This window comes from Cyanistes caeruleus, chromosome 15 (assembly GCF_971803275.1).
Source record: "Cyanistes caeruleus chromosome 15, bCyaCae1.hap1.1, whole genome shotgun sequence".
In the NCBI taxonomy this organism is placed as follows: domain Eukaryota; kingdom Metazoa; phylum Chordata; class Aves; order Passeriformes; family Paridae; genus Cyanistes; species Cyanistes caeruleus.
In genome coordinates this window covers 6,039,094-6,066,188 of record NC_141715.1, presented here as the reverse complement: position 1 = coordinate 6,066,188, position 27,095 = coordinate 6,039,094, and the positions used below count along the sequence as shown (strand labels likewise).

General features: G+C 44.5%; 1 protein-coding gene and 1 long non-coding RNA gene across 3 annotated transcripts in view; one reads left to right on the top strand and one right to left on the bottom strand.

Annotated features, from left to right (window-relative positions):
- LOC111935515 (uncharacterized) overlaps window positions 1-5,738 on the top strand; it is a 143,898-nt gene extending 138,160 nt beyond the window's left edge. For both annotated transcript variants that reach the window (XR_015276720.1, XR_015276721.1), the window contains one exon: window positions 4,851-5,738. This is a non-coding gene — a long non-coding RNA (uncharacterized LOC111935515). The remainder of the gene's footprint in view (window positions 1-4,850) is intronic.
- A 10,991-nt stretch (window positions 5,739-16,729) lies between these two features.
- NMUR2 (neuromedin U receptor 2) lies at window positions 16,730-25,120 on the bottom strand. Its single transcript, XM_023935922.2, has 4 exons — window positions 24,235-25,120; window positions 19,378-19,462; window positions 18,534-18,659; window positions 16,730-17,579 (listed from the first exon to the last, which is right to left on the bottom strand). Exons 1-4 carry the CDS (start codon window positions 24,952-24,954, stop codon window positions 17,320-17,322), a joined length of 1,191 nt encoding a protein of 396 aa, XP_023791690.2. The 5' UTR covers window positions 24,955-25,120; the 3' UTR covers window positions 16,730-17,319.
- Window positions 25,121-27,095: the final 1,975 nt, after the last annotated feature.

Genomic DNA, 27,095 nt, shown 5'->3' with positions numbered 1-27,095 from the left:
ATTCCATGGCTCCTGGTGAGCTGCTGGGACCAGGCTGGTGCTGCTTTGGAAGACAATGGGTTCACATTGTTTGAACAAAGCAGTGGTGAAGCTGGATAAACACAAATATAGTGAGGATTGATGTTTCAGATCAGGGGGAGGATTTCAGGAAATTCACTGAATGTTCCTTGTGCTTCAGTTCACCCAGAGGGATAACTTAAGCAAAAAGGAGCAGTCACACTGAGAAACAGATGCCAGCTTTTGGGGCAGAGCAGGCAAAGGACAGCAAAATGATGCAAGGCAGAGAACATCTGATGGGTGATGAAGAGTTGCTTTCAGGATGGTCGAGTGTGTGGTGTTTCTGAAGGTGTGTTTAGTCAGAGTGGGCTCTTCCCCTTGCTGAGCAAAGTGGGCATTAGTGCTGCCATGTTCTGCCTCCCAAAGAAGGAGGCATTACAATATTCACTCATCATTCAGCAAGTGTGAAATGCATTGCAAAATCAGTGGCTCAGGCTGCTGAATGTGCAGCACCTTCCCCTGTACAGTGAAGTGCTGTCATGTCCCCCTTGGGAGCTGAGGGAGGGAAGGTCCCTGTGGCAAACTGGGGCTCCTTGAGCTCATTCTCATCCTGATCCTTCCTTTTCCCCTTCCCTGAGCACTTGCTGTCAGATCTGAGGTAATGATGGCTTTCCACTGGATTTAGGAGAGGGATATATCTTCTTACAGGCAGTAAGAGAATTGTGGCTGGAGCTGCAGAGGGAAGGGAGAAAGGGTCAGATGCGTGGAGCCCACTGAGGAGAGGCTGACACACACACAGAGGCTGAAAAATTTAAGATTATATTGTAGACAACAGTGGTGAGATTGCTCTCACCTCACTGCAGGTGTCTAATCATCTGGCCTGATTCAGATTTTTACATTAGGTTAGGAGGAATCGTAGTCTGAGCACACCCCTCTCTCCCCACTGGCTGCAGTCAGTGTCTAGAGCAGATGAAGTTGTCTGAGCTGGAGCTCTCTGTGTCTGCTGAGCTGGATCTGGCCCCATATGAGGGAGAGTAAATTTGCCTGTGCAAATCCCACTTTGAACATTGGGATATTGCTTCCTCTTTCAGAGCAACCTGCCTGTATAGTCATTTCTACACTCCCAGCAGACTAATTATTACAAAAATTCTCTGTCATTGCTTTGCAACGGTCCACAGCTTAACTAATTTAAAAATGCAAATGAATGCTAAATTGCAGTTGAATCTGTACCATCTCCTTCTCCCTCTCTCTCCCCTCCTTTCTTTTTTCTTCTCTGCTGGGAAAAGAAAGATACAGCAGACATTAAATGCTGATGGTAAAAATCAATCTTTCAGATTTGAGGTAATTTTAAATTAGGTCCCAGTGCCAGGGATAGTGACATCACCAGAGTTGCTTGATTGATCCGTGATTTGAGGAGAAACAGCTTGGACTCCATGCTCCCTTTGTCCTTACAGAGAGGAATTAATGTTGCAGTCTTTAGCTCTTTTCCCTGGGAAGCTTTCATACTCAAATGGTCTCAGATGTTAGGGAGAGGCTTTCAGGGAGAGCACGAGCAAATGTCTGAGCTCAAACACATCTCCTGGTACTGCCATGGTCCTTGGGCATTAGGCTGGGGCTCTGTGGTTGTGCAGAACCAGCTGAAGGGCTGTCCCCTCTGTAGCATCCCTAACCAGCTGGCTGACACTGAGTTAAGCTGTTGGTACATTCAGACTCCGTAGGATCAGTCAAGATTGTCTCATGCCCGTCCCCTCCTTACCCCACCTGCTGACATCAACTCTGAGAAGGTAACTTGTTTAAGGAAGAGTCTGTAGCTACATGTTTGAGAGGGACTTGGACAGGGTGTAGCACCGTGGTTAGTGGTTTTTAGCTGCAGGATCACACAGGTAGCCTAAACACCATTCACAGTCTTGTTGCTTTCATAATGGCAGCGCTGCTCTGCAACACAGCCACTGAGATGGAGTGCTCAGAAATGGAACTTGAGCATTCAGAGAGTCAGTGATGAGCTCAGAGTTCGGTATTGGGATCACATCCCTCCATCCATGGCAGGAGAGTCTGGTAACCCAAGCCTCACCTCTCTTAACTGCAGATCCATGTGCCATGTAGCTGAGTTAGGTACCCAGACAAGAGCATCCAAAACAAAACTCCTCTGTTGCTTCAGGGCTGAGGATAACAGACCTTCTTAACCATTCATCCTCAGCTCATATATTGATGATAGTCTTCATGATAAATGACATCTTGCTGAGCAAAATATAGAAAATTACAAGAATCACCCCAGAGGGCAGCTGCTGGCAACTGTGTACACAGGACTATATTGCTGTTCATGAAACATTTTTTTCTATATTGCAAATTGGTGCAGAGATGAAATTTTGTGAATGTTTGTTGACACATACAACAGACAGATTTCTAAATGGGCTCTGGAGAGATGATTAAAATTCCAGCCCCAGTTCCTCACTACATCCATTGGTTCTGTAAAATCCCATATTGTTTGCTGGCTGATGTGTGATGGGAGGTAAACACGGTTCTTTGGAGCTGTGAACCCTTTTGTTGCCCAAAGCAGATGCTGGACACACACACCCCTCACAGACACACACACACCTCATGGACACACACACACACCTCATGGACACACACACACACACACACACCTCTCCTCCCAGGTCCCACACCAGTAAAGTGTGTGGGAGAGACTTTTCAATTAGAATTCAAATGTCAGAATGACAGAGTCCTCCTAATCCTTTAACAAAAGTGTGCATGGTTAAATCAATCTGTAATGCCTCAGGCTCTGGGTAGTTTTGTTGACCACCAACTTAGTGCCAATCCTCCTGAGATATTTTCATGGATTTAGAACATGCAGAGGGTGCTTCCAGCCCTTGCTCTTGGCTGTCAGGCAGATGTAGCTGTTGCGTTCCCCTATGTGACCTCTTAATAATCATGTGAGGAAGAGGAACCCTTGGCCTTCTGTTCCATGCAGAAAAGCTCTAAGTGTCCCAGCCTGGGTGCAATTGTGTCTGTGAGGAAGCACAAGTAGTTTTCTGTGTGGGCTGACTGCATTCAAAGAGGGAGGAAGGGAGAAAGAGGAACAAGAAAGCGTTTCCTGCATTTTCCCTGAGGGTGTTTCTGCCTCTACTCTGGGCTCCCCCAGGGGCTGTAGCTCGAGTTGGCAGTGCCAGCCCAAGGTTTGCTGGCTCCCTGTTCATGGCACAGAAAGAGTTCTCCAGTGGAGATTTGCTTTAGAGCTGCTCTGTTATCCTGAGCTCCTGGGGGAGAGCAGAAGTCGTTGTTGGATAACCCAGGTCTCTCTAGAACAGGCTGAGAGTTTCTGTCATCTAAACAAGAACCTTCTTGAGGTTTCTCTCTGTGTGTTTACTCTCTGATTAAAGCCCTCAGGAGGATTGTGGTGACCTGCACGGTGAAGGATGGCTGGAGGATTTTGCCAACACTTCACTGGCCTCGTGTTCAGAGGGAAGGCAACAGAGGAGCTTTTATGCAGACTCAACCTGCAGGAGTCATAATGGCCTGTGGAGATTGGCATTATTGGTGATGTTTTTGTAGGAGCTTTACAGCCACACATAAGACAGCCTGAATTTTGGAGCTGTGCACAAAGCCAAATCCTCATCTTGGTGACACCAGTGCAAAACTGAAATTTGTCATTATTTTAATTTCAGAGTGAGCTCTAGGCTTTGAGAACAGGATCTGACCAAAGAGCACCTGTGCAGTGGGGAGGGATAAGGAAAACCTGGCAAGGCACAGTTTGCTGCAGATCTGTGTTTGTCCATGTGTGCTCTGAACCAATCCCTTCAGTAAGAAAGCTCATTTCCCTCCTGCCTCAGAGTGTGTAGAGGGAGGAAGACTAAAATGAATCTCCTCCATGGGCATATTTCAGAATCCCATATATATGTATGTACAAACACAAACACAGAGAAATATGTGTATGTATTTATATATTTTTATGTTTCCATATTGGCTGGGGGTGGTTTTTTCACCTGTGATTCTCTGCTGGTAGGCACCAAAGCAAGTCGAAGATTAATTCCATTTAATTTTAGTGATAAAGAGCATTGCAGTCACAAGAGGTTCGCCATCAGTGTTGGAGGACATTAAGTATTTGGGGTTTTTTAGTTGCGAGATAATAATGTTCTGGTGTAAATGTTTTATAATTATCTCATGAATTATTCATGGTTAACTTGTTAACCCGGCATTTTATGGGATATGGTCTCTGGAGTGCAAGGAGAAATTTAAAGATAAATAAATGTGAAGACAGGACCCAGCTGCAACAATGAAAATGCATTGAGGCCTCTGATTTATTTTCTGTCTGCACTGAAGGGTGGTTTCATTCTTTTATTTATATTTTTGTGGTGATGAGCCACAGAACATGAGTAAGTGGATAAGGTTATTTTCTATATATAGAGAAAGAAAAGAAAAACTGGGAAATAAATCAAACTCTCTTCACTGTTTTTAATCTGAAAGTGGTGCTTGAATTATTTCACCTATTGTTCTGCAGCTCAGAGGTTCTATTATTGTTGATACCGTCTCCATCTGGTGAAGCATTAATGAAAAATGGAAACCAGCATGTATTTTTATTCATGCATATTACTGGGCCCTTTTTCTATCTTCACTTTTCCTTCTACTTCCCCTTATTCTCTCTTCTTTCATCCTTATTCTCATTTCAGTTCTTTAATAATTTCTTTTTTAAAATTATTTTAAATTATTTTTCCCTCTTTCCTTTTCCATTCTTCTCTCTGTTCCTCTGGGATTATCTTTTTCTCCTCACTTTCCTCCGATTCTTTCACCATGTCTCACCTGTTAATGTTTTTTATTGTCTGAAACTCCTTCTTTGTTCTCTCTGTTGTTCACAGGATCTTTGTGGTATTTGCAGAAGTCCATGAGCCTTGACCCCAACCTTCTGAAGAATCAGACCCAGAGAAAAGTTCCTGCAGTTCAAAGAAACCAGATGGCAACCTCTGGAAGAAGAATGTTGAGACTCAAACTTGGCCTTCCAGCCTGGATGTCCATCAGGCCTTGATAGCCAAAATGCACCAGGAAGATGTGCAATAACGTCATTGCCATATGCCAGGGATCAATGGACAAAATACCCTGCAAGGGCCTGAGGAGGCTCCCAGCTTGCCTGGTATCCATGAATCCAAATGGCAAAGAGAACGTGGCAAATGCCACTTAATCCCAGTGTGAGCAAAGGCTGTCCTTGTACCCAAGAAACAACTGCCAGCTGAGACAGGACTGAGACCTCCAGGGATCTCTGCAGGAGCAAAGTCTCCTCTGTGGAAGATTAAAGCTTGGTGCAAGCTCCAAGGTCACCTCTGAATAAGCAGTGGGAAAGGAACAGCACAAAACTCGGGATCACCTGAGCTCGCTGGCACCCAGCTGCTTAGCTGTGTTGAGGTTTATTGCACTGGAGATTCCACAAAGAGTTTTCATCCATCAGAGCTCTGGGTTCTGCAGAGTCTGGTGGATATCCTTAAACATTTTGGGGTGGCAGTTTGGAGGGTAGCTGGAAAAACATGAGCCAGCAAGACATTGTAGAAAGATGAATTTACAAGCAGAAAATTTTAGAGAGAGTATTTGAGAATGAAAGAGTGATTCCACCAACTTGCACCATTGATTTATTTAAATTTATGCTATAAAATGGACAGCAGAGGAAAGTCAAAACTTGTACTGATTATTTTTCTTTCTCTTCCCCCCGTCCCTGATCTTTTATTTATTAAACTGCTCTGGGTGCACCTTTCAAATGACTTTTTTTTGGCTTACTGTTTATTATATCTTCATCAGCCTTGAAATGGCAGCTGCAGGCAGCTTGATAAATGGATCGAAAAGCTGCTTCTGCCAGAGCCAAACTAACAAAAACTCCTCAGTATCCATAAGCCTTTTTGTTTCAGCATTTCTAAAACAAGCACTATTTCCCTCAAAGCATCACTGAAGAGTGATGCACCAGTACCCCTGAGTGTTTCAACAAAGGGATTTTTTTATCCAGTGATGCCCAGGGCAGAAGTTCCTCACTGGGTCATGAACAGGACTCAGCCTGCAGCTCTGGAGAGCAAGGGCAGAGAGAGACAGAGAGAGAGAGAGATGTGGTCTCAGGAAGGCTGTGAAAATCTTGACTCCAAAATGTGCTGGGCAGATCAATGGAGTAAATGAGGAAAAACATGAATCTGGGTCCTGCTCACTTGTAGCTGTCCTGCTTCCATACAGCCATTTTTTACCCAAATACTTTCTGAGCTCTTCCTTTCCTCCTTCTTTGATTATGAACAGCTCAATATATCCCTGGTTCAAACCTTTTTGTCCTTAGAAAACTTGTATTCCACAGTTGGTCCAGTCTGGCAGTAAACAAGGGTTTTGCTACTGTGGCTTATTGACAGTGGTAAATGGTTCAGTCCCATCTGTGAAAGTATAAAATATCCACGAGAAAATAAATACCCTGTAAGAAAGTGGTGAGGAACCATCCAGGTGAAAACCTGTCGTGTTACCTGCTGTGGCTTACAGCACAAATGTGGCAGCAAAGGAAGTGGGAGGGGATAAATCCACCACCACCACCACAAAAAAACCCCACAAAACCAAAAAGGAGTGAAAACGAGTGGCTTGTGAGGGGAAGGAAGAGCTCTAGTGGTGACTACAGCAGGTAGAGTGACAGAGGCTTGTGCTCTGCTCCTTGCTAAGGTTGTTTCAGGTCTGCATTCAAAGGTGATGAATATACAGGGAAAGGATATGAACTCCCCTGGCCTGAGCTCCTTGGTGTGAATTTGCCACTGTGGATCACACTGACAGCAGGGCACCCCTAACACAGTCTGCAGCACCCAGCGAGGTGACAGCACTGCAAGGACGCCTGATGGGCTCTGCCAAAGTTAATAATCCTCTTGTGTCTGTCCTTAACCACTGCCTGCCTGGGTTCTGACTGTGTCTGACTGTGTCTGACTGTCCCTGACTGTCCCTGACTGTCCCTGACTGTGTCACCGGGGGTCCATGCCAAGGTTAGGCATGGCTGCTTAGGGGCACATCTTCCCAGGGGTGATTCCAGTGCCTTGGTCATGCTGTGGGTTTTTTTCCTGATTATGGAGAGCCACCATCACTGAGTTACTGCAGTGACCCAAGCCTGTCTCCTGTTCTCTGTTTGCTCCAGTCCCTCTTCAGAAGTGCCGGGGTTCAGGAAGAACTTTGCTGTTCCTTGAGGCAGGAGGTGAGTGTGGGACAGAGGGATGGATGCTGCTCTTCACTCCCTGGAAAGATGTGGCATGCCCAAAGCCATGCAGACAGGAATGCTAATGGGAATTAGAGGTAAGAGAGCAGAACCTGGACCCTTGTGACTCTCTGGCTTATTTATTTAGAATAACAATTTATTTAGAAAGCATAATTGCAGTCTGCTTAACACCAAAGGATAACTGATCATTCACAGGGAAGAAGCCAGTAGTGGAGATCAATATTTCTATTGCTATGCTAGAAAAACAGCAGAAAAGGAATGGCTCTTTAATTGTTACAGCAGAGCAGGAGAAGCCTGTGCTTTAGGGTGTTTGTAGCAGGGGCCAGCAGAGGGTTTGTGCAATGCTGGCTCTCATTTCAGACTTGAGGTTCAGTGAATGAGTGAGGATGAGGTACCCTGCACTCCAGATGTGGCCTGGCTGGAGACAGGGCAGAGAACAGCTCTGCTATCCTTGGTCTAGAGAGAAAAATTAAGTCACCTGAAGGTAAAATAAGGAATATATGTGGGATAGTAATTTGAGTATATCTCAACTGAGCATTTCAGTCTCTGTTTTCTACCCAGACCATACCGATAAATATTTTTTTCTACATGCATAAGTGTTACCAAGAGCTGATTTCACTTGCACAGCCAGAGCTTGGCTTGCACTGGCACCTGTGGGATCCTGTAGTAGAAGCACAGATAATCTATTTTAACAAAATGTTTAGCTGAAAGTTTTTGTTTCCAGTTAAATATTTGTTGAGCCCTTCTTGGAGAGTTTTATGGAAGGAGGAGGAAGTGACTCTTTGGGATTCTGTGTAGGAACTCTTTATTATAGGCACTGACAAGGAGTATGGCTCTGAATTACCTATATCTGAACTTGTACGTGTTTTGGTCATGAATCAATATCCTGATTTCTCATCCAGAGCTTTCAGCTTGTATATAATTATTCTTCCATGCCGTGTGAAACAAAAGACTGAGAATTATCCCAAAACAAGAGTATTTCCCGAGTGGGTTTGGATGAGGGGGCCCAGCCTGAGTCCCCTCTGTGTTAGTGCTGGGGCATGAGGAGCAGCCTGGCTTTCTGTGAGCCTGTGCTGGCTGAACACACATCAATCTCTTGCTCAGCTCCTCCACCACGAAGCAGCTTTGAGAAACAAAGAAATGGAAACATGAAGAATCTCTACATCATAAATCACCACCGGGGGAGCTGGAACAGATTTGCTCTTGGGGTGTCCTGTGTGCCACAAACGCAGGCTCAGCACAAGCCCAAGGCTTGTGGGGATCAGGGCACCCCAGTGCTCAGTCCCACAGGTTTCCATGGCACAAGACTGACATCCAGTGGCACGGACTAGTGTGGCTGGGCTCTAAATCTGGGGAGGATGTGTACAAATGCTCTACAGAGGCCACACGTTCAGTTTTCAGGGCAGATATTTGCTCCTTGCCTTCTTCAGAGCTTTCCAGAGTAAACACAGATGTTTACTGGGGACAGTCTCCTGCTGAGCTGGTAAATGTGAGGTGGTTCAACTGAGGTGGGAAATTCTGAAAATGTTCTCATGAAGTAGGAAGGAAATATCCTACCTATGTGTTTTCTCCCCACAGACCAAAGTGGTGGGAAAGAAAGGGGCAAAAGAGAAAGGGAAGAACATGAAATTTTTGGGACAGAGTGAATTTCATTCTGCAAATTAAATTCTGCTGTCTGCGTTTGAGGTGCTTAACCCCAGGATACTGCGTGATTTGCAGTGCTGCCTCTGCAGGGGGAAGGGGGAAACTCATCCCAATTTAACCTGTGGTTCTGCTTTCCAGGTGGCAAGCTCTGGGAGGAAGTGCTCACCTGAATGAGGAGGAACCACCTGAGTCATCACTCAGGCTTTCCTTCTTTTCCAGAAACCATACATCCTCTTCTCATGGTAGAATTACAGCTCTCTGACTCCTCTAAAACTGACCCAGAGCCTCCCCTTTTTTATTGCTGGCAGGAGTCTGGTTCCCCTACGTCTTTGTAGAGGCTTTCCTTGTGTTTCACGTGCCCCTGACACAGTTGTGTTGGTGGCTCTGGTGACACTTTCCTCACTTTGTGAATACAGATCTCTCCTCATCCTTGGTGCAACACCCAGCTTCTACCAGTGAGGAGTCACTTGGTGGATTTAGGAGGAAGTGTCCTGGCTGGGTGATAGCTACTAGGCCTCCAGCAGGAGGAAGAAGATATTTCCTCTGCCAGTGGAGAACTTCTGTGGATGGCAAGACAGCAATGCAGCAATGCTTATTTTAACGTGAGAAGGTGAGGAACCTGTCCGCTGCTAGAGGTAGGTCCTGGTCCTGATTTCCAAAGGAAACCAGGCATCACAGAGTAAGGACAAGATGTGGTGTGAGGGGCTGCCCTGGATCTAGTTCAGTTGTGGTTTTACCCCTGAGGGGATTTTCAAGGAGAGAGCTGTCGTTGGTGTATGGCTGTTGGGCACCCAGAGCTGCATTAACCCAGAGAGATCTTTGACCTACCACTAGTGTAGGTCATGAAAGGTCATCCTGGATTGAGTACATCTGATATTCAGGCTCAACAAGGCTCAGTAAGACTCAGATTTGTACTCAGGACAGATCCCAATCACAGACTTTGAACTGAGGCCCTTGTCCCCTGCCAGAATCTGGAAGGGGGAGGTGGAAAGGTTGCAGTGCCCTTGGCATCTGCGTAAGAGAAGCATTCACCTGGTGATTTATACTGATTTATTGGTGATTTATACTGATGTCTGCTCTGTCCTCAGGGGCTGTGGTGAACTTGGACAGGCTGCAAAAGGGAGAGATGAAATGCCTCACTGAAAAGGAACAGCAGGAGCTGGGAGCAACCAGGAGAGGTCTCTGGAGGGAGCAGGGCAGGCACAGCTGAGCTGCCTTTCCCAAAGCCTGCTTAGCACAGGCCAAGGCCCTCATTTGCCATTGACTGGAGGGATGTTTTACATGTGCCCCTTCTGGTTCAGAGAGATATGAAATCTGCCTGTAATTAAGTTAATTTGGAGTTGAACATGGGCAAAGATAATGAGCTGGAAATAACAAAAGAAGAAAGATGGGAAGGTGTTGCTAAGGAACAGGTCTTTTGCATTAAATCCTCTCCCCTCCCCAATCAAATAAACCATTTTTAGGATCTGGATGGCTGAGTGATGGGGCAAACAGAGCACAGACATGGAAATGACTGCTAGATCAAGAGTTCAGAATAATAAAGGAGGTAAGAGGAGGGATATGACTTGGAGAATAGAGAAAGGCAAAAAGGGTGACAGCTGTGGCCAGTACAATTCTGTGGCAGAGCTTTGGGCTCAGCAGAGTGGTGTCCTGTGCCTGACTCACCCCTCCTTTGAGGGAACCCCCCAGTGCCCTGAGCCTCCAAGTGCTCTGAGATAGGGACATAAGGACTGGCCACCACCACATCTTTCACATCAAAGATCAGTAAACAGCCCCTCTCAAAGCATAAGGCTTTTAACTTCTCCAGTGCTTGACCCTGGTGAGAATTCTCACTGGAGTCAAGCACCTGGGTGAAGGCTTAAGATTGCTTCTCCTTGGCTTTTAGAAATGGTGTAAGAAAGAATATGTTCAAGCCAAAAGGAGAATGGAAGAGAGGTCTGCAGAAAGGACCAGAATATTTAACAGCCAGCAGAGCATAAGTAAATAGACAAGTTATTATCAATGAGTTTGTTTGAATTTGACAGAGCTTTCCTGCAAACATGGGGGAGGGAAGGGGGGCTGTGAAGAATTCCCTGCCAGTGTGAGCTGTAATAAAGGACCTGCTGTTTTCTGATTCTCACTCTCTGTGAAAATTGAAAAGGTTAGCCAGGTAATTGAAATCGGGACTGGAATACAAATAACAGTGTGAAAACCCCACAGCTGGCAAATAAAGTTGCAGAGAAAAGACTCAATTCTCAGTGGAATTTCTCAGCAGCAAAAAGACTGGATGGATGGGGGGAAAGATGATTTTCAATATACCTGCTCCTCCTGGGAGGGAAGATAGGGAATGAAATGAGACCGGAAGGAACCAGGCTGAGACTAACACTTACATGAGTGTTCCTTGCTGTTGATGCAAGAGACACACGAAAACTGGGCTGTGCTGAGGCTGAATCATGTCTGGCAGTCCTTGTGCCTCTTGGAGGAGTGCAGTGGTTTGCTGGGATTTGCTAGGCTGCCATGTGAGCCCCAGCTTTGGGACTATTCAGTGTTATAAGCACAGAGAGCCAGCTCCACATGACTCAGCCCTTCGTCCTGGGACTGGGATACATAACCAAAGCAGATATATCTGGGCCAGTGTCAGCTGCTGTTCATCCTTGAGCACAAACTGGTTTGCATCATTTTAAGCTAAGAGCATGCTGCCTGTGTCTCAGTTCCAGTGAAGGGGCCTGCCAGTGCCACAGAAATGGAAATTTATACCTGCTGCTCTTTCTGTGGTTTGTTTTTCTGCAGGAGCAGGTAACCTGAGCTGGGAGGAAATGCTGCTGCAGTGCTTAGGGGAAGCTGAGTTCTGTGGTGCTAACCAGGTTTGTTCACACCCAAAAAACTCCTCTTCATGAAGGATTTCTCTAACACCAAGCCAGTTAACAAACCCAGTCTGTAAATGGTTAAATAAACGTGGTTAAATATACCTCCATGTTCATGTGTTAGTGCTCTGTTTCCTTCCTCACAGACAGTCTGGTAGGGTTTTCTATTTCCCAAAACTGTGACTCTTTTAAACTGTGACTCTTGTGCTTTTTTTGCTGCAGTTGTTCTGTGCTGCCCAATCCACCTGCACTGCAGTCAACAGCAGCATGAAAAAACTTCTTTTTGGAGACTTTCCATTGAGTTCAGGCAGCTGTTTAGCACATTCTCTGGCAGGGCAGATCTCTTTCCTGCCCTTGTCATCTACAGAAGCAAAGCAAACTGGGAAGTTGCAAACAAATGCTGGAAATTCTACACGTGCTAGAGCTTTGTTGGGATTTCTCTGCCTTTTGAGTGTAGCCCACGTGTCCCAGAGGCACCAGCCCCAGATCAGTGAGCAAAGTGGTAGGTGAGCCCCTGAGGATGCTGTTCTCCTGCTGTTTAGTGGTGATTTAGCTGTGAGCCATTTGCTTTGCTCATTTGGAGCATGATTTTCCTAGTGAGTCATTTCCAAGGGAGTCTCTTGGGTTCTGCAGAAGTGAAAGAAATGGAGAGGGTCTGACAAACATACCTGCTCTGCAGCAAAGAGCACACAGCACTCCAAGGTGACTTGTGCCTTGTTGCCTGGCTGTGTTTTTCAGCTGCAGAAGGTGTGCATAACAACTACCTGTAAAACACCTAAAGTAGGTGACTGAAATAGGTCAGATAAATTGATTTTAGCACAGCATTTTTTCCCTTCATTTGATTAGAAGAAAGAATACAGTTTTCCTCTGATGGAGATCATGTTGTAGACATCTGAGTCAAAGAGTCTTCTGCAAAACCCACCTCTACCCAAAAAATCAACCAAAAGCCTGTTCCTCTGGGAAGGAATTTGCTGCATTTCATAAAATAGTGTAAGCTGAGGATGAAAGAAAAAATATTTGGGCTTTTCCAATAAGAACCCCAGTATTTTATTCATGAATTAGCTATCCTAGTGGGAAGCAAATTATTCCAACAATTACACCTAAAATTAATCCTACTTTAAAAATTAAGTGGATTTAGGGTAGTTTGCCTTTAAAACATCTGCTAGAGCTTCTTGGAGCTTCACAAAGTCTAGACACAAAGTAAGAGAAAGTCTTCTTCTGCTGGTAGCAAATGAGCTTAGCTCTGTCTGGGTATGACCAGGGCAGGCTGTTGACTACCCAGAATGTAAATGGAAAGAAATGTGGAAGAAAGTCAACAACCCTTGACTCTCCTGGAGAGGTTCTTACATTATAGTCAGTTTTGTACATGTTAAATTCCTTTTTCAGAGTCAGGGAATTGAGCACAAGATGTTCACTGTCCTTTGGTGCATGATGACCTTCCGTGACAACCTCAAAAGTGTGTTTTTACCAGGTGAGGAAACCTGCAGGGCCCAGAGTGGGCAATTTTCTGTGGTTTCTTTGGAAGTTCTTTTAACCCTCAGCTCACTCTGAAGAATATTTGCCATCATTGCATTGACTTGGACCAAATTCTAAACTCAAATTTTAACCCTTGCAAGAGCTTGTTTGATTTCTTGTTCATTCTGCTTTCATTAACATATTTCTCCTTACATTCATATCCATTTGATATGGAAATGCCACAACTCAGCAATTTGCTAGTTTGTAGAAAAAGAAACTTCGATGGGGAAAATACCAGCAAGTGCCACAATGAAAGCAGAGAAAATGAGACAAATGTGGGAAAACAGAGAGGGAGAGCAGACCTGGCTGTTCCACAGGCTGGGAAGGAGCAGTTTTTGCTTTGGGACCCTCTCCTGCCTATGACAAATGTGCTGCCCAGTTTTTAACCTCCTCCCCTGCAGGAGCAGTTGTACAGAGTTCTTGGATGCCACAAGGCTCATGGGGATTAGTGCTGGCTTTGTGCAAATATACCAGCTGAAATATGGGGTTTTTTTAAAAGTACTGTGACTTGTAATGAGCCCTTGGTGTCCTGCACTTGGTGCTGGCTGAACATTTGGGGAATGTCCATCTGCTGCTCATGTGAAATCAGAGGGACAAACAAGAAGCATGAGGATTTCTGGAGCATGGACCAGTCTGAGGAAGACTTTGGCACATTTATTTTAATGTTACATACAGATACAGATAACCATCTCTGCAGCAGAAATGTACATTTAGTTTTACTGATAAGCTGTGGTTTAAACACTTCAAAACACAGTGATGTTCAAAAACTCTTCTTATAAACTTAACAGAACTGACCACCTGCTGTTCATGGCGTTTTTTCCAACTGAACCTGGCATGAGATCTGAGCATCACTCACTGGCAATGAACACAGTTCTGCTCCCCTTGAGTGCTTCCTTGGAGCACGTTTCAGACTCTCCACGTTTTGTTCACAGTGCTGGAGCACTGCCCCTGCTCTCCACACTTTCTGCTCACACATTTCTCAGAGGGAAACAGAAGCAGAGAAATAAATCAATAGACAGTTCTGTCTCCAAAGTCACGCTTGATTTCAAATAAATACAGTTTTATCACACTGGCCCACTTCAGGGGGAAAGAGAGTTGCTCTCCATTTTTGTGCAACAGGAGTTTTTTCTCAGCCAGTTGCCAACATTTTTCTGCACTTGGCTATGAAAGCTCCTTAATGCATAAATAAAGGAATAGTATCAGCTTTCATGACATCTCTATCCATCTTCCTGTTTTTTTCATCTTTGAATCCAGCTTTCAAAATGCAGGAGGTAAATATCAGAGCAGAGTGATAAATAACTCAAGCACTGACCTTTTGGGAAGAAAAGCCTCCAGTGGACATCGACTACGTTTAGGGACAAAGTGCATCAACTATTTTCTAGAGATCCTCCCTCAGGAGTGAAGGGGTACTGAGCTGTGCAGTCACAGGGAACTTAATTTGGAGTCTCCAGTTAGTCTGCATTTCTTCACTGCAGTTATTTTATTTTTAGCAGAATTCAGAGGAGTTTTGACATGTCTCTCCCAATAACACTTTCACAGAAGGTTTGGTTTGGTGCAAGACTAAATGTTTTCAGCTTTGATTTTGATATTTGGCCAAAAAAGCTCAGTAGGCATTGCTTATGCATATCACTACTTTTGACTGACAACAAATTAAATGGGATAAAAACTGATCTTGGGACAAGAAAATAAATTAATTCAGAACCAGGTGGTTTCATGATGATTTTGTACTCACTACTTCTCTTCTAAAATTTTTCCATCCATGCACATTCCTCCCACCTCTGCTTCCCCTTCCTCACAAAACCCTTTTGTCTTCCTTTGGGATAAAAGTATGGCCACTTTGTTTGAGATCACATGAAATCTTTGTCCTCCAGCTTGCCCAAACTCTGTCTGCAGGTCTGTGTGCTCATCTGCAACTCAAGGGATTCATCTGGCAGCCCCGGACTTTGCAGCTGGAGGTTGGGATTCTCCCATGAGGAGAGGAGAGGAGAGAGCAGCATCTCTCGTGGATGGCTCTCTCTCACTCCTGGGTGGCTCTGTGCACCCACACAAGATGCTGTCTCGCCCTAAATGCATAACAGGCATTGAAAGAGCCACAAAACCTGGCAGAGGAATGTCTCCACCCCATGCTGGCTGTGTGACTGTGTTGAATGCACCGTGTCCTCACCCCTTAGGCCGGTGTCTAGGACAGCTTCCACACACCTGGGACAGGGGGCAAAACCCCCAGGGCTCAGTGAGGGATCTGCCCAAGGGAGGGAGGGAAGGTGAGGGGGGAAATCCAGCACAGCCACTGCCCTGTGGTGTCCTGTGTGGTCCCTGGGTGGTTTGTGGGATCAGAGCTCGGAGCAAGGCACAGGCAGGAGAGCAGGGGCCTGGGCAGCCCACAGGCAGCAGGACACCACTGCCATGGCCTGTCCACAGGGAAAACACACTGAAATCTCTGGCAGAGGGAAAAATAATGCGAAATTTCTGCTTAGAGATGTAAATGCCACTGGTAAAACGCAAGTGTCCACTTGGGGGAGGTAAAGTATTTCAGCTGTGTCTCGAGGGAGCAGGAAGGGCCTTTTCTCTGCAGGCCTTGTGTGTGGCTCTTCCCCTCTGCAGGGCTTGGTTCTTAAGACTGCAGGTGGTAAAAAGGGTCTGAAAACATTCCCCTTGTGCTCCAGGAAAAGGGGACTCTCCAGCTGGCACGAGTCTCCCACCTCAGAGTGCCACAGTGAGAACCAAACAGAAAACTTTGGGGCAAAGAAAGAAAGAGACCGTGGTAACCAGGGGTAGAATTCCTTCCTCCTCGGTAGGAAATTCATCTGGATCCCCAGTGACCAGAATGGAAAATGTCTTTATGCACACAGTGCATCATCTTTCAGGAACTAATGTTCTTATTTGCTGTGATAACTCTGTGTTCTCTGGCTGTGTAAGTGGCTGCCAGTCCCCTGGTGACACTCATGGCATGATTCTCGGTGGCAGTGCGTGCCAAGCCTGAGCCCAGCACGGGGACTAAACCCAGCCCTGCCTCAGGATGCACACAGGAGGCATTTCCCCGAAGCACCATGAACAGGCTTTGAAGTGGGTGAGACAGAGCTTTACAAAATTCTTTATCACATAATGGATCCTCCTTGAACTCCCTTGGCAAAATTCTATAGAGTCCTGTCCCTGCAGTCAGCAGAGCCCAGGAATTTGTCAGCTTGGATATGAGTGTACTGCCTTCAGGATCTGTTTGCACTACTGGGATGCAGGAAAGTTTTTCAGACTTTTTTTTTTGTATTGTGCTTCATGGCAATAACTGAATTTAGTAGGTCAAATATCACTGCAAAACTCCCCTTTTTACTGCCCTTGAATTAGGTTTGTCCCAGTTCCATCTGTTGTGAGTGCTGCCCAGGCTCTTGGTGACTCCTAATCCATGTGGATCTCTGACTTCTGCAGCCCACCTGGTACAGGAGGAGTGAAGTCTGCTGAAACACAACCACAAGTCTTCACTGGTGGAGACAACACATAAATATCTGAAGTTGAAGTAATGATAAGAAGCTCAGAAAGCAAAAGTTTGCTTTACATTTATTTTACAATTGTTGGCTCCCTGGTTCTTCTGGCCCAGAAATAGCTGCTGCTGGTAGCTGGTGTTTATCAGCCCAGCTCTGAGCTGCTCTCATTCTTGCCAGTTCGCTGATCTTGACAGGAGGGCTTTGCAACAGCCATTCCTGAAGAAGGTTCTAGCAGAGGGAAGTGGGGCAGGCTTACCCAAACCTGGAAGTGGGTAGAGAAGCTTATGCAGAAAGTTGTCCTGTTTCAAAATAAATAGAAGCTGATGTTTTGGTTGCTGCAAAAGAAGTTATTTGGTTCTAAGCTGATTCTCTCTCCTGTGCTGGGAGTGTCTCTCACCTTTTAAAGCAGCTCTTCTCTGGCACAGCTTTCGGTGAGCAACTCAGATTTCCAGTCCTCCCATTAGCCTGGGGGTAATACAGTGCTTTCCTAACAGACTAAATACAGTTTCCTTCATTCTTTCAATGGGACACCTCCTGAGCAATTCTTGCTGAAATCCGTCTTTTAGGAAGTTTTCTTCTGCTTTAGTCTTAAGGTAATTTTCTGAACCTTCTCTTTCACCTGGATCACCATGACAGAAAGTCACAGGCCAGTGGAGAGCTGAGAGCTGCTGACAGATGTCCTGTGTGTGCCAGGGAGACTCGTGTTTTCAGCAGAGTCCATGAGATTGTGATCCTCAATCACAAATGTGCTCTTCTGGGATGAAATCTTGCAAGTGGGATGTTTAGGGGCACAGTGCTTGCAGCAAGGAGAAATCACACTGAGGAAAGCCATCCTGAAGCGCTGGGACAACAGGTTGTAAATGATGGGGTTTGTGGCAGAGCTCAGGTAGAAGAAAACACCTGGCAGAACAAGGGTGGGAGCAGAGAGAGACATTAATTTGTGTGTGAAACCAACTCAGAAGACGAAAATCTATTTTTTGGCTATAGAGCTCCACTAAGCTTGGTGCAAGGGTGGAGACAGCAGCAGTGAAGCTCTGCTGCCTTCCTGGCACAGGCAGAGGGATGTCTCACAGAGGTTAGCTCAGCTTTCACTGCAGTGAAAGGGAAATGGGAGAGAATGTGAATTTGGGCTCAGTCTCTCCAGCTGTTCAGGAACCAGCTCTCTCTCGAGCTGCCCTGCCCTGCCTCCAGCACTGCCCTCATGTCCACAGCAGGATTTGCACAGCTGGTGCCCCATCAAAGCTGTCAGAGAAGAACTTCCAGCCAGGGGAAGCTAATTTCCTACAACTCACCAGGACAATGGCACAAGATTGGATTTGTCTGAGAGGCCTAATGGCCACATTCAGTGTTTTCCCATGGCAGATTGAAAATAAGATTCCTCTTTGAAAAGCCCTTCATTTTATGGTTGGCAAGGCCATAAACATTTGGTTTCATCACCAGTGCTGAACAGTATGTAAGGCTCTTCCATTAGTAAGGTTTCCTAATTGCCCCAGAGAGCCTGTGGAGGGTGCTGCCTGCTCCTGTGTACTTCTTAAAAGCAGCTGAATGACAGCAGTCCTTAGTTCTGAACATGCCCAAGAATTAAAAGCAGCTAGTAATGATGCTTGATATCCTTTTTTTTGTTTTTCTTTTATTCTTTGTGAATTCAACATGTCCAGATCTTGAAAGCTGCAGGAACCTGCTTGCTGTTTTTATTCAGACAGTGTTCTCATCACTGCTCACCGAACCTTAAGCAGTTTTTCCATGCATGTATCATGTCCCCTACAAAATAAATCACTACACATTCCAAGCAAAACCACTCATAAATACTCGTTTTTTGCCAGTCCATGTGCAAGTGGAAGAAGAAGGCTTTACCTGACACCACATGAATTAAGTTGAAGGTATTGGCCAAAGGCTCAGTCCATTCCACAACAAAGCTGAAGAAAAGCCGGTCTATATGGAATGGAGCCCAGCAGATGGCAAAAACTATCACGAGGACAACTGGTGTGGAGCAAGGGGAGAAGAAAAACAGGTCAGAAATGGGAGGATATGGTTCACCAGCCTGTACAGGGCAGGGAGATCATACAGCTGGATGGAAGATCTAATATGTAAATTATATTCATGGTTTCAAAACTTTTGCCATCCTTTCTGTCTTACCATTAGCAACTAAAAGAACAATCTTTCCACCAATTTCTGTATTGGATAACCCCATGTATGCACAGAGAGTGACATTCAAACAGAGCAGGAAACAGCCAGGCAATGTTGGGGTATATATGGAGGCCAAACCCATTCCAGGCTCAGAAAACCAGGCTGGTTCCAAAGTACAGCTTGGTGTAATGCAAAACAGATGTACATTCTGTAAAAATGTACAAGATGGACTATTTGCACTCTGAAAAAAGGGGATCCTCCCTGAAGGGCTGCAAGAACAAGTTTAGAGTGAAGGATGTTGGAGAATTGCCATGAAAGCATCTGCCATGAAGGTTTGCTCAACCTCCTCTTGTGCTGGGGAGGAAAATTTGCTTTCTGAGTCTTTTGGTAGTTACCCCTGATTCTTCACATCTGCAAGTCCAGATAAAGCAGCAATAAGCCTTTTTTTAAAAAAAATATGGCAGCTACTCATCTCATAACTCTTGTATCCAATGAACTTGCTCAATAGCCTTCAAGAATTGGTCACACTCCTGTTCATGGTAAATAAAACACAGAAGGACTCAATACTTACACAACATCTTGGTGACTGATTTCCTGGATGGTCTCTTAACATTCACAGACAAATCCTCCACTTCCAAAGATTCATCTCCTTTCAACTGGCAAAAGGAGGGAAAACAAAGAACAGCTTAGACAAGACTGTTTGATATTTTGGTAGTTGTAGTTTGAGAAAGAAACATTTGGGGCCACATGGGACTCACTGAAAAAAAATAATGACTCTGCATTTAAGTGTTGGGTTTTGTCTAGAAAAACATGGAAGCTTTAGGTTCAAAACAATCTGCATATTTTATGCATCTGAACCTGCATATTTACAAATTTGTGTTTCACTTCCTCACTTACCTGTTCTCAATGAGTCAATATTTGGTTCACAGTTTATGTTTCATTTCAAAAGCATTTTGCTAGGCATTATTTTCTCTTCCAGCAAAACATTGTCAGTTTGTTTATTTTCCTAAAAGTGTTCCCCACAATTAAGCACAAACCAATGATCCAAAAAATACCCAGAGAGGCCTCAGTACAGCATAGCTGTAACCATTGGAAAAATCCTGTAGAATTCAAGGGAGTTTATTTCATGTCCTGAGTGTTGGGAGTAGTTGATATTCAACCCATCTGATGAACAAACCCCAGAAATTTGCCTTGCAGATGGGCAGGGTGCATGGCACACACAGATTTAGCCACACACTGCTCAGGCACAACCAGGAGAGGTTTTTCTCCAGTACTTTTTCCTGGACTGAAAAAAAAAAAAGAGCATAAAGAGCAATAGTCTGATCATGGAATCCATCCCCAGTAGGTGCATGATAAGAAGACTGGTGCTTTGGTGATGAAAAGATCAGGTTTACAGAAACAGGACAATTGATTTGAATACCAAAGAAATCATAACTGGAGAGTCCACATTTGGTCCCAGCTTCCTGCAGTAGGAACTCCTGATTAGCCAACAGCTTTGTCTGTTTTCAGGTAGAGAAACTGGAACCAAAACTTAATTATACATGAAACAATATCAGGAAGGATGTAAAAAATAGAAGTCACTCTGGATTTGTAAAAACCTCGTGAAGACATGGTAGTTGTGCCATTTGCTTTTGCCTTTTGCACTGTGACTTTGCTTTCTGACTTCTGATTAATAATACTTTTCTGTAAGGATGATGAAATGAGCCCTTCTTTAAATGTTCTCTTTATTTTATTTGTAAAAGAAAGAAACATGTAAATGGAATTATAGTCAATTATAGTTCAATTCAGCCTTTCATATTTTACATTATTCCCTTTGTAACTTTTAGTCACAGGCACAGTTCCTTAAGGAAAACACTCAGTTGATTTGTAACACATCTACTGATAAATGATCAGATTTATTAAAACCCCTGGATTCCCTTCAGTGGTTTTCAGTCTCAGCAGTAATCTATTCCAAACATATTCCAAAACCTCAGAGAGTACAGTGTGCTGATGCTGTAATAAACCAGAGACACATGTATCTTTATTTTTCCCCTTTCTCCTGTCATTTTGATGATGCTGTAAGGCTCCTCTTTAGCATCAAGTGATGAAGGTATAACAGGCAAGAGCAACTCAGCAGCTGCAGTTTAACAAAATAATGAAACATTAAGAACAGGGAGGGGATAAAAATAACTGAGTCCATGTCAAAGGTTATAACTTGAGTTAAATCATGCCAGTGGTCTGAGAGAGGTAGAACCCCAGACAAGGTATGGTTACTTTTACATCACTGCTGTGTAGGTTTGAGATGAATGCTACCCTTTCACTGCAAGAGAATTAAAAGTGACTGGAGCAAGAAGCTGAAAATTGGATTTTCCCCTCAGATCCTTATTAGCTACAGCATTTCACCCCAGAAGCCAAAAGGCTGAGTGAAATGAGGGTCTCACCTATGCCCAGACAAACATAGTGAGGCCCTCTGCAAAAGGGCTGTTTTCTGTAAACTCCTTTGCCTGTCTGACACTAGTGGTGATCAGAGTTTCTCTCCAGCTGATGGAAAAAGTGATATTTAAGCCCCACAAGGCTTCTGCTAAAGATCTGAGTCCTGCCTGTTTCAGAGGTTTGGCTGAAGCTGTTGCTGCTGAGCTGCAGCCTTGGTGTGCCCTTAGCTCACCCCCATGGCAAAGGAGAACCTTCCACTGGGACAAGGACTGCTGAACCACCTCCATGGAAAGGGGACAGACTCTGGAGGAGCTGTGCAGGGCTCTGCTGAAATAAAGACAGTCACCATCCACAGATGATTCTGGGCATTTAACAGCTGGGCATTTGGGGGGATAAATACATTTTGATGATAAAATCTGGACCAGATGTGCATTGACAGGAATAAGTTGTCTTGCTTCAGAGACAACTAAAGTAAAATTGCCACTATGTCAAAATAATAGTAGTAATAATAATAATAATAATAATAATAATTACTGCCAGTTACTGAGGGGATGAAAGACTTAGAGAAGAGTTGGAAGCTTGGGAGAAGAATCATCCAGCCTATGCTGTCAGAAACCCTTGGTAAACAGAGTATGACTTTCAGACAAGCAGTGATCAGCACCTATGCCCGTGTCCTTTTAGGAATCAGTTTGAAAGAAATGGGCAGGCACCTTGCAGTGAATCCTGCTGCAATGCAGACTTCTTCCCAAGCAATCCCATCCCATCTCAATCAGTGCCCCAGGGATGAGCTTCCATGCGCAGCTACTGCCCAATGTTCTCATCTCATCCCTCTCCTCTCCCTCCTCTGCTCTTTGGCTGTGGGTTGCAGTCAGTAGCTCAACAGCTGAACTGGGTTTGAAGGGTCTGGATGATTTAGGGGTTTATCCTAAAGGTCTCTGATGGGAACCCCACGAAAGAGACAGCGGGAAGCTTCCACAATGGAGATTAATGAGTTCACAGTGCAATGATCAGTGTCCTCCTCTTTACGCTGGTGCTGGCACCATCAATTGACCATAACATTGCAATATTAAACCACCAAGCCTTAAAATTATACCCAAGTAGATAATGAGGTAATCAACCATTTCCCAGTGAAAAAGACAAATATATTTTTACATTTTTCAAGGAATTAATTTATAAATTAACTCAGGCACCCTATGACCCTTCCTTCTCACGGCTGCTTGGCAGGTCACCTGTCCCCCTCTGCATTGCATCCTCAGGCTGCCCAGCACTGTCAGAGCTTGAAGGAGAAACTGGTGAGGAAATGACCTTTCCACAGAGCCTGGGTATGAAAAGGTTACGTCTCTGTTTGCTGAATTTGAGCCGTTGTACGACCTTTGGATCAACCCTGAGCTTTTCCATGCCATTCTGTGAGTGATACACGGCACTCAGGAGACCGCAGGGTGTTGCTAAAGCCTCACAGATTTCCTCTTCTGTGAGTAGATAGAAAGTGTCTCCTCTTGGAAAATTATATATATACATCACTCTTCTGTCACTTTTGTTGAAGAAATGAAATCATCTTGCCCAGTTTAGTTTGGAGATATTGCAGATCTAACCAGGATGGATCCTGTTAAAATTTGGAAGTCTGAGGTGGTTGTAGAGAAAAACAGGCACAAACAGTGAACATTACTGTCTTTAGGAAAGACAGCTTGAACAAATGTGGGAATTTGCAGAAGTCCTGGGGGATCAGCCCTCATCTGGTACTGAGCTTCTCTTCTGGGCTGGGGAATAGGAATATCTGCTCCTGCAAATAGAAATGATTGCAACCTTCAAGTTTTCCTTTTATAAATTCAAGGATTTCTCTTTTTCTTTTTGTAGTAACTAAATTTCATCACCTTTCATCCCCTTCAGGTCTTATTTTGCAAAATACTAATTGAAACTACATCAAGACGCCTTAAGAACCTCCAGAGATTGGGGATAGTTTAACCCATTCACTGCCTCGAGGATCTGCTCTGTGCTGTGAATTTCTGGCAAAAAATCCATGTGTTTTTCATGGGTGAGTTAAAATTGCTTCTGTGTAATTTCAGGTAACAGTAAACATCAGCCAGTACAACAAAATGATATACACACAGCAGAGATTTGGTTCAGTTTCTTGCATATTATTTAATAAGTTCATTTGTCTTCCTTTCTTGCTATGGGATCAGACACATCTTTGTAAACTTTAAGTTACATTCAGTGTAATAAAATGGGATTTATATTGCCTAAATGTCTGTAACTTATGAGAAGAAAGCAGTCATCAAGTCACTGTGATTAGCAGTGCATTTCAGTGTTGTGCTACATAGTTTTATAACACTGTGATCCTGATTGTTTTGTCTACACATTTACATGATGGATACTTGTCAAAAGTAGTCTCAATTTCTGAAGAGAGAATGAATATAAGCTCTAAGGTAGCCTGGTGAAACAAGGCTGTAGTTATATAAAGAAATGATTGCTGAATTTTCTAGCTGCAGCAATAAGATTCCAGTTTATGAGCTTTGTGAGTTTTAACAAGTGAATATTACCATCAGCTCCAGGGAAGGAAAGGAAGAAAGTAATGCAATGGAAATTCTACAGTCACAAGAAAAGGGAAAACAAATGGTACACAAGACTCGATCACTAGCCATCTTCTTTTTATTCTTTTCACATTTTCCTTTTGGTCCATTTCTTTCTAGTCCCTACTGCAAAGGCGTAAATCTCTGAGAGGCTGGAATCAATCTACAGGCTTGGGTGTTTCATTAACATTCAGATGTGAGCAGCAGTGATGGTACATTTTTATAAAAAGACTGGGGTAAATTATTCCCCAATGTTAATTTCAGAACAGGATTGCACCTGTTGAAGAACTTGGATCTACTGTTTTCAGAGCTTTGAGAAACACTTTTGCTGCTTTGGGGGGAAAACACGGGCAACAAAAAGGTGCAAAACTCACTCAAAAGCCACATATAGACACAAACACACGAGAATGAGCCAAGGAAACACTGAGCACACTTGGAGCAGGACTTACTCTTAGCCCCATCAGATAGTACAGCACACTTATCACCCCCATGGGCAGCACGTAGAAGAGCAGAGAGGTGATCTGGACGATGCAGTTGTAGATCCACAGGGGCACGACCACGGTGCAGGTGGCAGAGCCGGGCACCAGGGTGCCGTTGGGGAAGTGCTGCAGCACGATGCCGTGGGTGCCCGTGTTGGGCAGGGCGAAGAGCACGGAGAGCCCCCAGAGAGCCAGGATGGTCCTGAGGGCGCGGCGGCGGGTGCTGTCCAGCTTGGCGCGGAAGGGATGCAGGATGGCGATGTAGCGCTCCACGCTCAGCGCCGTCACGCTCAGGATGGAGGCGAAGCACACCGTCTCGAAGAGCGCCGTCTTCAGGTAGCAGCCCACGGGCCCCAGCAGGAAGGGGTAGTTGCTCCACATCTCGTAGACTTCCAGGGGCATCCCGAAAAGCAGCACCAGCAGGTCTGACACCGCCAGGCTGAACAGGTAATAGTTGGTGGGGGTCTTCATGCTGCGGTGCTTGAGGATGACGAGGCAAACCAAGAAGTTCCCCACCACCCCGACAACGAAGATCACAGAGTACACCAAAGCCATGGGCAGGAACAGGTGGCTCCGTCTGGGCCCACACAGGAAGGTTAAATAATCCTCAGTGCTGTTCAAGTACCCCCTGAGACGTCCCTCATACAGAGCAAGGTGGTTCAGCCAGGAGAAATTACTGACCCAGGCCATTGCTGGATCTGCTGAAATGTCTCACAGCTGAGGTTCGATGTCCTTTCTGTTTGTCTGTGCAAGTTTGCTCACTTTTTGCAGGGAGAGGAGGAGGGGTGTAGCTGCCTTGCCAGCCCTGGATGCACAGAGCCACTGAGGATGTGAATGAGTGTGTTTGCCAGGCTCTGGGTAAGGTTTTGCTGCTCAACAGCTGTTCCCCTGCACGGAGCCCCTCCGCCAGAAAGCCCCTCCTTTCCCACATATTCATTGGCTCGCTAAGTGCATTAGATTATAGAGTACAAAAAGAGGTTCCAGCCACTTGCATCAGTTCCCGTGGCTGATGCATTTACAGAGTCACAAAAGTGGGATTTAGGGAGCTGAGAATCTGAAATATGGGATACAAAACCAGCTGCAGGTTATTTGTTTATGTCAGAGGGTGGGAAAGCTGACCAGAAACACCCCCAAAACTCAGTCCAAAAAGCTTTTACAAAATTATAATGGTGCTATGTCCAGTTATGAGCCACGAGCAAAACAAAACAAAACAAAACAAAACAAAACAGAAGATTCTGGCATGATTTTGGTTTTCAAATCTCAGCTGATTTTTATTTTCTGTTGTCTATGGCAGCCAGTACTTGGAGACAGAGTTTGATCAGTAGAAAGCCAAATGGTTTCTGTAGCCATTTCTGTGGAATTATAATGCTTCCACCTTTTTTTAAACACTGCAATTGTTTTCCTCCTGAGATCTGACTAAAGATTTTAATCACAATTCTTATTGACATCAAAATATTTTCTCACTTCCCAAGTATGCTGGAATTTGATCCTGTATTCTTAGAGAGCCTTGTTTTGGGAATATTTCTGTACAGCATACTATTCCATATTTATTGCCTATGTGGGATAAACTTCTATAAACTCTTATTTCTTCATGAATGACAAGCATTCTGCAAACACACTTTCTGAGCCAAAAAATAAGTGTCTCCTGCAAGGATCATGAATGTGCCAAAATAGATCATTTAGCTCTGTATGAATGCTTGATTACTTCCTGAATTTCTCTAAAACAAAAAGGTTCCAAGTCCGTAGATACAATTTTCTGAGATTCAGAAAGTATTCAGCTGTTTGGAATTGAAGAGGTGCAAGGTCTGAGGGCTAATTCTGGGATTTTTGTCAGCTTGGTGTGTGATTTGTCTCCCCAGAACCTCTTTAGCTCTCACTTTTGAAGTCTCCTCCTTGAAGCTATGTAAACCTTTTACATCCCTGACATCCTTTGGCAAGGAGCTGCTTGAATCTGCTATTTGTGTGTGTATCTCTTTTCTCTGTTCGACCCTTTAGCTTGACCTCTCAAGAAAAAAAAAAGATTGTTCCAATAAGCACAGACTGCCTCCAAAATAGCAGCAGTGCATGAGGAACCAAGGGTTGGTCCCTTGGAGGCACGTTCAAAGTGTGGAGCTGGGAATTACTGTGCAATCACTTAAAATATGAAAGGCACGGAAGGTACCACAGCAACCATACTAAAAGGCAGGAGCAAGTCTCTTGTGATGACTTTTAGACCTGCTGAAATTATCTCACACATAAACTGTCTCCATCAGATGGACCCAACTCATTTATTTCTAGCATTGCACAGAGGTATTTTGTTCAGCAGATCGAAAAGTTTTACTGGATTATTGAATAACAAACGTGCCCTTCTGACCCACTGCTCCCTTCATTAAGGATTCATCTTGTAGCTATTCCCTGCATTTTAACAATGTAGAATTTGATCTTGATCTGCTGCTGATGTAAGAGGTAGGAGCAGAGGAATCATTAGTTGGGTTCCTGGCTGACACCAGGATTAACTCTTTCAGAACACAGCAGAAGACAAGTATTTGAGAATTTGTGCAGGACCAAACATTTTCCATACCTCTGCTTCACTTTCAATTTTTTGTTTTGCTTTGCTATGTTATGTTTTATTTATATATTTTGATTTGTTTCTTTTTTCTCCTCCACATTATCTCATCATCTCTTCATATATAATTTCTTTCCATTTCTCCTTTTTCTTCACCTGGTAAATTCCATCCCTCCACTCCACACTGCAGATACCTGAGGTGAGTAAACCCTTCTGAAGTAGCTACCAAACTGGCTTCATTTTTCTTCTTGCCCATTAACCTTCGTAAAGAAACTGAAGTGGAAGA